The sequence below is a fragment of the Bemisia tabaci genome, chromosome 2, assembly GCF_918797505.1.
Source record: "Bemisia tabaci chromosome 2, PGI_BMITA_v3".
Taxonomy (NCBI): Eukaryota; Metazoa; Arthropoda; class Insecta; order Hemiptera; family Aleyrodidae; genus Bemisia; species Bemisia tabaci.
In genome coordinates, this window is record NC_092794.1 from 50,222,571 (window position 1) to 50,234,452 (window position 11,882).

The 11,882-nt window shown below is 35.3% G+C and overlaps 1 protein-coding gene across 2 annotated transcripts; it reads right to left on the reverse strand.

Moving 5' to 3' along the window:
- Positions 1-1,824: 1,824 nt before the first annotated feature.
- Positions 1,825-11,877, reverse strand: Vps4 (vacuolar protein sorting 4). Of its 2 annotated transcripts, XM_019061648.2 has the most exons (10): positions 11,714-11,877; positions 10,905-10,976; positions 10,377-10,411; positions 9,506-9,617; positions 8,967-9,099; positions 7,528-7,765; positions 6,634-6,901; positions 5,559-5,772; positions 4,617-4,845; positions 1,825-3,841 (listed from the first exon to the last, which is right to left on the reverse strand). In XM_019061648.2, exons 3-10 carry the CDS (start codon positions 10,398-10,400, stop codon positions 3,740-3,742), a joined length of 1,320 nt encoding a protein of 439 aa, XP_018917193.1. In that variant the 5' UTR covers positions 10,401-10,411; positions 10,905-10,976; positions 11,714-11,877; the 3' UTR covers positions 1,825-3,739. The 2 variants fall into 2 exon arrangements, with proteins under 2 accessions (XP_018917193.1, XP_018917192.1); XM_019061647.2 differs by lacking the exon at positions 10,905-10,976.
- Positions 11,878-11,882: the final 5 nt, after the last annotated feature.

Here is an 11,882-nt window from a genome sequence, read left to right on the forward strand (position 1 = left end):
GAGTTAGACACCCAACCCGTTGGGTCTATTTAGTTAATTTCGTTTATTTTTGTAATAACAAAACTATAATTATACAAATTTAATTTTTGTCACGCTGATTTATTTCTACTTGGAGGCACCCTGATGTTTCTACGGAGAAGCAGAATTACGTACGTACTAACCTGTCAGGACTGACTCTAATTTCCTACCTGTTCGTGACTAATTTTGTATGTTCATTCATGACAGTTCATACTTAAATATTTATTTCTTATTAATTCTTTATATAAGGTGCTTTACCTACTTTGGTTTCAAATTTGTCTATATCTACCAACCTATCCAGAGCACAGCAAGTAAAAAGGCGGGAAGATTCAAGTGTACAGTTATTAATTGCTTGATTACCAGAGGGCGCAACGCCTCGGGTGATGACGCGCGCCCGCCGGAACAGCGAGTTTTTCGCAAGACAGCTGAGGAGCAGAGGAGCGCGCAGCGGCGCGGCGGGCCTCCCCCTCCCCCCTCCCTTCTCTCATATTATTCACGTATGAGTACTTCATTCATACCGCTTTTTCACGCTGAATCTTTTTTAACTAAGAAAATTTTTTGATATCTGCCGCCGTTCTCGAGATATTTTGAAAAAACCCGATTTTGGCCGCCATTTTCCAAGATGGCGGCCAAAAGGGGGGGAAAACGGGGGGAGCGCGGGTGGCTCCCGGTGGTTTCTGAATCAGGAGGGTCTAACGGTCATTTTAAGACCAAAATCACGTTGGTAGCCGGAAACCGCGTATCATCGTGCATTTTTGAGCTAAGCGCCGCTAGTGTTACACGACGTACTTTCATTGCTACGTTTTAAATTTGTGCTGTAATTTTATTTTTTCAAGGAGGTAAGAGCCAACTTTATTGCTTGAAATTCATATAAAATTTCCAGCTAACAGAGAAGAAAAGTCAAAGAATTTTTTAAAAAATTACGTTGTCTAGTTTTCCAAAGAAAAAATCAAGTATTGCAGGAAGTTTGTAATGTTGTAAACAGGCATACCTACTTGAAGTCTCACTTTGGCCATCGATATGGAGATAAAATTCAGGGACAGAGTTGATGTACCGATTAGCAGCTGCTAAAATATGCATAAGAATTTTTTTTTTAAATCTTATTTTATAAAGCCTGTATGTACTTAGTAACTACCTTGAAAGTGAGTCTATTGAAATAGCTTAATCGCCTTATCAGTCATTAGGTATTTTTTCAAAGTGACAAATGGATTCAACTGATGTATAACATTTACATGGCATCAGAGATTGGCCCTGTTTAACCTACCTACCTTTCCTCTGAGATTCCTCCACTTATTTGTTGTTTCATTCTCTTAAGTTTTTTTCCTTCGTGTTTTCCCTTTGTAAAGAAGAATTTGTTTGATCAATTTATTACATTAAAAATTTGAAATTGATCGATTGGTTTGAATTATTAATATTTCCAGCCAATTTTTATCCTCCTGTTTGTGCTATTGTATAACTGCATATAAATACAGCTAAGTCAGAAATAATTTTCACTGATTTCTGAAATTCATGGAATTCAGGTATGGGGGAAAAGAGTAGATGTTTTCTATCCCTCAAATTGAATTTCTCATCCTTGGAGAGTCCCAAGGGCATACAAATTAATTGTGAAAAGGTGAAAAAATTAAGGATTTTTCAAGTGGAGAACATACTCTTTGTATGTGTACATAAAAGTGTATTCAAAAGAGAGCTTTTGAACCATCAATTGCATCATCCTCACAGGCTGGAACGAAAAGACGCTACTGCAAGTATTTCTCTGGAAATTAAACCATGACGTTATTATGTAAAGGAGAATAAAAATTCTTTGGATTTTGTCATTCACAAAAGATAAACATTTTATTACAAAAGTTATTAACAAAAGTACGGGGCTCAGTAGATCAGGAAAATAAAACTTAACATCTAAGAGAAACTCTCACTGACTTAGTATGATCTAACATGCGCAAATTGCCAAAATGAAAAAAAAATGAATCCATTTTCCGAATATTTTCAAGTCAATAACAATGACTAAAATAAAATCTGAACAGAAATATGCTATGGAACAGTAATTTTTTCTATTTTATACTGCAATATGAAAAGGCTGATAAAGCTAGGCAATATGGCGCCTGAGTATAAAAAACGCCTGGTTTCCTCCAAGAAAATGGGTTTTCAATGCGACCGTTGAAAGTTGCTGATCAATATTAAGAGACACTCCTACTTTTAGATCAACATAAATCGCAAACAGAACATAAAAAAACATTCATTTGGTACTCTGCTCGCGATTTATGTTAATCAAAAGACAGCAGTGCCTCTTGATATAGATCAACAACGCTCAACAGAAACATCAATGACTCATTCTGATCATGGAAATACCGACGAAGGTAATCCGTTCAACTTTTAGCTGTTTGCAAAATTTTCTTCAGAGATGGATCCATTTCGCTCCATTGATGTCCAAATATTAATCCAAAATGAAGCTTCAGATTTTTTGTGTTTTAATATTCGAGTGAGTTGCGAAGCCTTGTGAGAGGGTGAAATACATTAAAAAATTAAAATGATGATTAACGCCCGTCAACATTAACTAATGGATTCAAAGTTTCTAGATTTTTGTTTGAACAGTCTCTTTTAGCACTATTATTAGCACATGATGTGATTTTCCTACATACATGCGTACAGATTTGTTAGCCCTGTTCTCTCAGCCAGTATCTCAAATAATTTTTCTCTTTCTGCTGAATAACAAATAAAAAAATATAGAATTAAAAAAATAAATATTTACAAGCATTAAATATAATACATACTTTACAAGACAGTAATTGTATTCCTTTTTTTCTTTATTTTCTCTCCTCTGGTTAAGATGCTCTTGTCTTCAAATGCTAATGTTTTTGGCAGAGAAACAAAGTAAAAAATTTAAATACTAATACCTGCGCCAGTGGTGAATGATGAACCGACATAAAAGAAGATATTTACACAGGCGTGATTTTTATACAATTTTAACCTAGTTCTAAAACATTTTTTAGATGTTAGATCTAGGGTCAAATTAAATCGCTGGTTATTTTTGGGGGCAAGACTTCTACCATCTCGGTTTTTACTTGACAATATCCATCTGAAAATGAAAAGGGTACGTTTTTTGTTGCACTCAAAATATTACCTGACTACTTTGGTGATACCTTATCAAGAATGTAGGATCTAATTCAAACATATCCTTCAGAAATTTGAGGAATTTGATGCTTCTGCCATAAGAAATGTAAAAGTCTTCCTTAATTACTGGTATACCAAACTCACATGCAAAGTAGTGCTTCGAAGATAAGATCTCAAGATAAAAAGTTTAACATGAATTTTAAATAGTTATCCTGTAGATAGAAGGTAATACAAAGAAAAACCTGTCGAAGATGATCGTTTGCATTCAATACTTTACAATGATCAAAAATTACAGGTGATCGAGAATTACAACAAACTCGGGATGGTAACGTTGAAGTTTTAAAGCACTTCTTTAAATCACAGGCATTCTTGTGGCTACTCATGTAATTTCAGGTAAAAACAAACTGAAACAGTGCTCTATTTTTCAGGCATGTACAATCGTGTTCTTCTCCATGAACATATCGCGAGTTCAGATATTGAATTGTGCTGTTAAAAAATAAATAAACAGAGTTAAGTACCTAAAATGAAAGGTGCTTAACTGAACATAATAAAAAAGCAACAGGAAAGCATATCAAAGTTCTGTCCTTCTTCCAGGTTGAAATTGGTCGATGAATTAACCTTCCTGTCCGAAATCTTCTTTGAATTTTTCGAGTCGTGCCATGTCATCGCTATTAACTGTGGGTTTGGATGTTGCTAGTGACCTCAGCATATCATTCTGAAACATAGACACATTGAATGATGAATGGTAGAAACAGGGAACAACAGGGTTTAAGGGGAAAAAATTGATCTTAATTAAAGTTATTTACATTATACTTGCGACTGTTAATGTAAAAAAAAAAAAAAACCCATTGAATAGCCAGTCTAGATGAGATCTGGCAAAGTATCTACGATAACAGATAAGGTGCATTTGTCGTTGAGATGAGTTGGTCAAAAATACTTAGCTTTGCAAAAATTATGAAAAATTTATGAGAATTAGATACTATGAGGAAATTCAGCAGGCTGTGAGATATAAAATTACAAGAGCATGAAAAGATAAGTATTCAAAAATTCTGCGGAGAGGGAAATTCGATACGGTAATGTTGTTTGAGTCTTTGTTCATGTGGTATTTTTTTTAAAGGAAACTGACCAATAGTTTCTATAATATTTTTTGTGAGTTTTCTCGACTCCTTCTAAAAAATTACACAAAATTGCAAGGGAACATTTTGATCAGTTCTTCTCCAAATAATTTGACATAATCGAATATTTGAAGTGTTGCAATTGAGCAATTAGTTATCTACTAGTAAAATAAATCTTGAGTAATGAAAAGGTAAAATGAAAATTTTTTATTTTCGACTTATTCTTTTCAGTAAGGGTGTTACCATGGATATAAAACCATGATATTTCACAGGTTACCGATTTGAGTATGTTGTGTTAGGTTCAATTTGATCACAGGTAAAGGGTACAACACTAGCACCAAAGATACACAATGAAAATATCGAATTGCGACTCACCATTGTAACAGGAGGCTCCAAAAGTTTATCCCCGGGTACATCCATCCACGACATTTCGATAGCTCCTTCACTGCCTGGTGAGCAAGGTGACAACAAATCGTGTTCGATGACATTGGGATCCTTCCTAGATGGCCCACTCACTTTCTTGAAATGCGTTGCAGTTTGGACTTTGCGGACAGGTTGCATCAACGCATCTCGCACTACGATGCTTATATCCGCACCTGAGTATCTGCTCAAGAGAACATGTAATAAACATTAGGCATAGATAAGTTGGAATGTAACTTACAGACAAATTGATCATTTGTTGATATCGTTAAAAAATTTAGAAAAACCTTGGTGAGCCTCTAGAATTTTCATAAATGCAAGAATTAAAATTACTGAACAAGCTCATTTAGGATTAGGGTTGATTATTGTAAAAATGTGTAAATTCAGAATTCAGAAATGATAGATCCAGCATGATGTTCGATGTGCTTCATATTTCTGCATTGTAGAGATTGAACCGAGAAGACTCAGAGGATTGCCATCATAGCGATTTTAGTGGAGTGTGAATGAGCTACTTCTGAAACATGCTTAACACATTGGTGACAACATGCAACCCAGCTTAGCTGTTTTGTTGAGCTGCGCATTTCATAAAACTTTTGTGCATGTTTTGTTACCTGCCTTCTACTTAGTTTTCCGATGCGTGTACAATTTAGCGTATAAAATTTGATACAAAAACACCAAAAAGTCTCCAAAAACACTTGCATATTGATGAAATTCTTTATTTTAAACTGAAAAAAAACCAAATTTGTAACTGTCTGTTTTATAAGTAATTAAGACAAGATTTCAGCTACAATCCATGGCTGCTCCTTTTCCTCTTGAGATTTGGAAACCTCTGAGAAAGTAAGTTCTGATCTGGAACAGTATATGACGGAGTAAAACAAAGGCATGAAATTTGCTTACCCTTCTGTTTTGGACGCTAATGTTTTAAGATCATTCTCCGTCAAGGAATGAGATGTGTTCCCAAGATGAAGTTTGAACATAAATAGTCTGGCATGCTCTTCTGGGAGAGGAATGTAAATCCTTTTCTCAAACCTTCTCCTAATTGCAGCATCTAAAACCCATGGAATATTTGTCGCTCCCAGAACTAATATTCCATCATTGTCGTTACCCACTCCTATAAGAAAAAAAAAATTAGGTTAAGAGTATTATGAAGATATACAATAGAAACAGTTAGACCCATGCAATTCAACCTTACGATGGTTGTAGAATGAGGCCAACAAGGATGCAGAGAATGTCTAGTCTCATGATCTCAGGATCGCAGCAAAGGTAAGGCAAATGTTGGGTTGTGAGGCAACTTTAAAAAATGATGAGCATTTTTTTCTTGATATTTTGAAACAGTGGGACAAATTGGACACTTTATTGTCAAACCAGGTATTCTGCTAAAAAGTTTGATGCTTGGCTTTAAGGCTTGAGATGAATTGGAAATATGACCATGCGGCAAAAAAGTCAGATCGCTGCGAAGAGTGGGAATTTTGAAACTTTATGCACCCCTGCAGGCCGATGTTGAGCCCTTGAATAAAGCAGGATTGTTCACCCTTACTACTAAAGAGTTGTATTATTTTTTTCCTAAATACATACATGCAGTTTGACCTAAAGCAGTTTCTTTTGCTCTGAGTTTAACATAAATGCACAGAGCTGCATTCTGGTAAAAAATTGGTAGATGTTAGATTGAATTCAGATGGTGATAAATGTTTTCCGTCCGAGAATTCAAGGTGGCAAAAATATTTTGAACATGAAATTAGACGCCAAACTTTGTTCTTAGCATTAAGTTTTATGGAGGAATAAAACCTCAAACCTCTTTTTCTTACAATCTTTCATATCTCTGCTGATTTTGCGAATTTTTCATTCGGGACAGAGCCATTTTGCTTCTCATACCATCCCGCTTCAATTTTTAAAACAATCTCATTACCGATTTTAGGGTTGCCATCCCCTTTAACTTCATTTAGGACAAACTGAAAAAATCACAAAGGCTCACCTTGCATCTGCACAAGAAACTCAGTTTTGATTCGCCTGGCAGATTCTGACTCATTATCGGATCTGGACGAACACAGAGAGTCTACTTCATCTATAAAGATAATGCTAGGTTTATGTTGTCGTGCCAGTTCGAAAAGATTCTTTACCAGTTTCTCTGACTCTCCTAACCATTTTGATACAAGATCTGAGGATGAGACCGAGAAGAATGTTGAATTGTTTGCTTCAGTTGCTACAGCTTTTGCAAGATATGACTTTCCTGTTCCGGGTGGCTGCAAGGTAAAAAGAAACTTTGATTAATACATTTTTAAAGTAGCTTACAAAAGTTTTTGATGTATAATTGACTAGTTTCAGGGAGCAAAGTTTAAAAGTCAAAAATTTTAGGATGCATCTTGATGAGTAAGTTTAACTTTTCGGAAGAACAAACAATTTTTTAGCAATACAAAAAATCTTGCTAAAAAGCTGAGACATGAGAGAGCTTGAGACTACATACGTCGGTTCTGAGGCACCTCATTTGACCAGCATTACATACTTGCTTACTTTTAAGCCTTACAATCTGATTCTTCCACGCATGATGCCTACAGAAGCTGTTCCACCAACAGCAAGGACTAACATCAACTCTCATTAGGATCAAAAATGCATCATCAAAAAAATAGTCAAATCAAAACTTAGCTGATAAACTTTTCTAAGAAAATGATACCCCATTTTTCATGTAGGTGCATCAAGGCCAGCACTAGAGCCATGAAAAGCTCAAAAAACAACAGAAATCTCGATTATTCTCGGTTCTCCCTAATTGTTTCAAAATACAGCTGTTTGCAAAGTTGACTAAAGAAGCAAATCTGTTGCATTGAAAACAAAAGTTGATGAGGAATATTGAGAATAAATTTTGAATACTTACTCCAAACAGTAAAATTCCCTTCCATGGGATTCTTTTTCCAGTGAAAAGATGAGGGAATTTGATTGGAAGGATGACAGCTTCCTTGAGAGCCTCTTTGGCTCCTTCCAGCCCAGCTACGTCCGACCACTGGACACACGGTTTTTCAACAACAATGGCGCCTTCGAGTTTAGATTGTAATTTCTTTTTCTCCGGGTCATCGGAGTCACTATCACTGTCTTCTCCCTTCTTGGAGCTGCCCCTTTAAAAAAATTATGAAAGGAATGAGACGGATTTCGTGAAAATAAAATTAGATGTTTGGATCTATTGACATTTTTTCTACATAACTGTTAATTCACAAAAAGAAGTTTTTGTGTCATTTGAGATGGGAGAGACTTTCATTTTAATGTTAGTTAACACAATGGTCATAAATTAAAATATACATAAAATAATTGAATTAAAATATTACAGCTTATATTCTTCCGCCTTCTGACTTCTTGTACTCTTTAAGTATTATCGGTCTCAATTAAGGTGGATTTTTAAATTTAGAGCAATTCATTTTTGTTGGATACAGCGGACCACTACACAAGGTTCGTCAAGCCATCATGATATATGTTTTCTCATCGAAGTTTCATGTAGAATGCGATTTGTACAATGAAAATGATTGAAATCGACTCTTGGCAGAGATTTAGTGTTTATTGATGCATGAACTTTAACTTCCCGCTCATAGAAAAAACCATAATCTAATCGAGTCAAATCGTACCTTAAACGTTACTGTGATAGTCTTTGCGGTATGAAAAGATGCCAACCTTAATCTGAGCGCTTTAGTTCAGGACTGCATATTATTAACACTTAGACAACACAGAGCAGGGAGGGAACAATGCTCGTTTCAGAAGCATGCCAAAACCGCTGTATTGCGCAATTTGATTCCAGTAAACTAGTTTTACATGAGAGCGGGAAATTCTAATTTTATGTAACAAATGCTAAATTAAAATGTTAATATCTTGGTTGGGAATTGATTTTAGTGATTTTCGTTGTGCAAATTATGTCCTACATGATATTTTGAAGAGAAAAATATGCCAGTATGCTGCATAAATTTGTGCTTAAAATGCTTAAATTTGTACTTCCTTTAGTGATCCACTGAATGCTCATAATTACCATCATACATCGTTTTTGCAAGTTTCAGAGCAAAGGTTGGCATTAGACTGCATTGTGGAATCATTTCTTTGCAACAGTAGAGAATTTGATAAATGCCAAATTGCCCTGATACTCTCTTGAATTCTGGTTTGAAAAACAACAATAACTTGAAAAACCTGAAAAAAATGGCTGTTAAGAGCTTCCAGACCCAAGCTTAGAGTAATATATCACACTACAGAATTTGATGACTGGCTAAGACTGATTATTTTTGTAAACTATAGACCTTTAAAATTGAGCTACCATGCATGAACTAAAATTAAACTTACTTTGAAACTGACTCTCCATCTTTCACAGGTTGTTTGCCTTTCTTCAAATATTCCTTTAATTTTTCAGCCCTCTCCAAATATTGGAAGCATTTTGCTCTGATACTTTCTTTCGCTCTTTCACCAGCTGTTTCATCTAAAAACAAAAATAAATTATTGAATTTTCTCAATCTCTAGCAAATTTGGACACTAAAAAACTAAAAAAAAAAGGCAAAAATAATTTGTTCTTGAAATTTTATCCCAAGAAATTTCAGGGAAAAAATATTTTGGCGTTTTGGCCTTGTATTAGAGTTGAATGTTTCAGCTAAGTGTTTTCAAATGGATATTGTATTTTGTTTGGCATTCTTTGATTTTGCTCTGGCCGGCAAAAAAAAGGTGGGGTGGATCATTGGCAAAAAAGTAATTCGCAGGAACTGTGACGGGTTGAGCAGCTGTCAGGTGCTGGCCTTCATACCTACTTGAATGACTGTTGATTCTTTTATTTTTAGGGTAGCCATACCCTTATAGATTGAGAGAGGAGATAAGACAAAACTGCTCCTTACATTTAATTGAATGGAGGAAATATTCTACGGCATGTTCGTAAAGACGAAGGGCTTCTTCATATTTCTGTTCCCGATCCTTCTCGGTGGCTTGTGTGACCAAGTCTATTGCTTTCTGGTTTGAAACAGACATAAATTTGTAAAATCAATACAATAAAATAATAAATTAGGTGAGTACTTGAGTTAATTAGGGATCAAGATTTCTTTTTAAAAAGAAAACAATGCAGCTTATAATAACAAGATTAATACGCAGTGCAGATTATGTTTTTATTTGTTACAAAATTGAGGAATTGAGATTCTTGTTATTTTTTACATTTGCCTAGTGGGTGTACTTAAATTATTGCATACATCATTGTCATTGCACCAGCAATTAAAGAAACCGATAGAATCTTCATAGCTGACAATGGCAAGTGCAGGATTGGGTTCTTCAAAAGAATCCTTGTCAGTGAGTAATCAGTATACATTGTTTCGTTAAGGATTAACACCAATGAGGCTGTTATTGTCTGAAATGACCAGCTCCATTTGAACTACTGAGACTCAAGAGTTAAATCTGGGAGAGGTGGAGAGAAAGAGAGAGAGAGGGCCTGATTGACATGTATTTAGACGTTTCTAGTGCACTTAGTTGTTTTATTTGATATTTTTGTGGACACATAACTCTTGCTCATACAGTTTGTTGAATCTATAAAAGCGCCAATGTCAAACAATTTTGAGATGACAGTCAGACAATGAGCTTTGATTCACAGGCGTCTGTTAGTAGTGACACAGCTAGCCATAAGCAAATGAGAGAATAGCTTGGAAAAAAGGTCACTGGGCATTGACAGAGAAATTATATTTAAATTATTATTATTTTTAACCGCTTTGACTTATATTTTACCTGCAATGATGGTCCTGCAGCCATTTTCTCAAAATCTGGTGACAAAAAGAAAAAAACAAGAATAAGTTTTCTAGAAGTGTGGTATGTGGAGCTAAGTATGGTTCAGCATATCGATGACTAAAGTCGAAAAATGCGTAACACGGATTGGGATGTAGTAAGTCTATGCTCATGTTTTATTTCCTTTATGGAAACCAATCAAAAGTTTCTATTCAAATTTTTAGAGAATTCTCTCCACTCACTCGGAGGAGGTCACAAAAAATATCACAGACCCATTTTGATTAACTTGTCTTGAGAAAAATAGAACTTTATCGGAGTTTTTAAAAGTCCATTTAGCCATCGATAAACATTAGTCTAATCAAAGCTAGAGCTCTAGCATTTGAAAGAACGAGGTCAAAAAGAAGCAACATGGCACCTGATGTAAAAATGTGAATAAGTGCGAAAACTCACGTGTAGCAACTTTTAAAGGAAGTAGATCTAATGAACCTAGCCATTAATACCCTAAGTTAGCCATAATTTTAACACACGTACCACTCAAATCAGCACAATTTTACAGCGGGTTCCAAATGATTCGCCCTTTGATCTTTGAGCAAGATAGAATATCTAACAAAAGAATCAGAAAAGATATTATCTCAGTGGGAGCAAGCTTTGAAATTCATTTGGAACGCTGAAATTTAGCACAGTTCCATTAATGTTAAGTTAGTACAGTAACATCTACGATCTTTTGAAATAGGTCTGACATTATAGGAACATTACTGGATAGAGCTCGCCCATTGAATATTAAGACTAAAGTCAATCTTTGACTAGCTTTGAACCAGCACCACTCAACAGGTTAACACATGCAATCGATGGCACCATTAATGAGTGGTGACAAAAAAAGTAATTGACTTTTCTCTCAACGTACGACGAGCAAAGGTGACATGTATTGACACCTTAGGACTAAGTTAATAGATTACAGACGGAAGAAAATTTGGGACAGCAATTGGTCTAATCCATCCAAGTAAATTACACATCAATGATTAGTTGCGTGCTGATAAGGAAGTGAAGTCCATCACTCCATTACTCATCTTCTGGGTGTATTCCCAACATGACGAGCTTTGCTCGACGAGCCATTGATCCCTGAACTGAATTTCCATGAGAGGTGCAATTGCTTTTTGAGGAGAATTGAAAACATAGAAAAGAGTAAAGTACGAGAGATTATAACAAGAGAATGTGGTGATGAATCAGTAATGTTACTTGATAATAGTATTTAGTCAATACTTGAAGGTTAAGCCTTGAATTGAAGATGGCACCACAGAACTTAGATTGCATTTTGGTACAGAAAACTGTCACTTACTCACCTTAGATTGGAATAATTAGATCAAAGAGACTTAATGGCAGCTGTACTTAGTAAACACAACATTTAGAAATTACCAAACCTTTATTTATTTCACAAAAAGCTGAAAAAGTCAATTCGCGAACTGACACAGCACAGCTGATCAGAATTTGCGATGAGTAAACGCCAAGTGT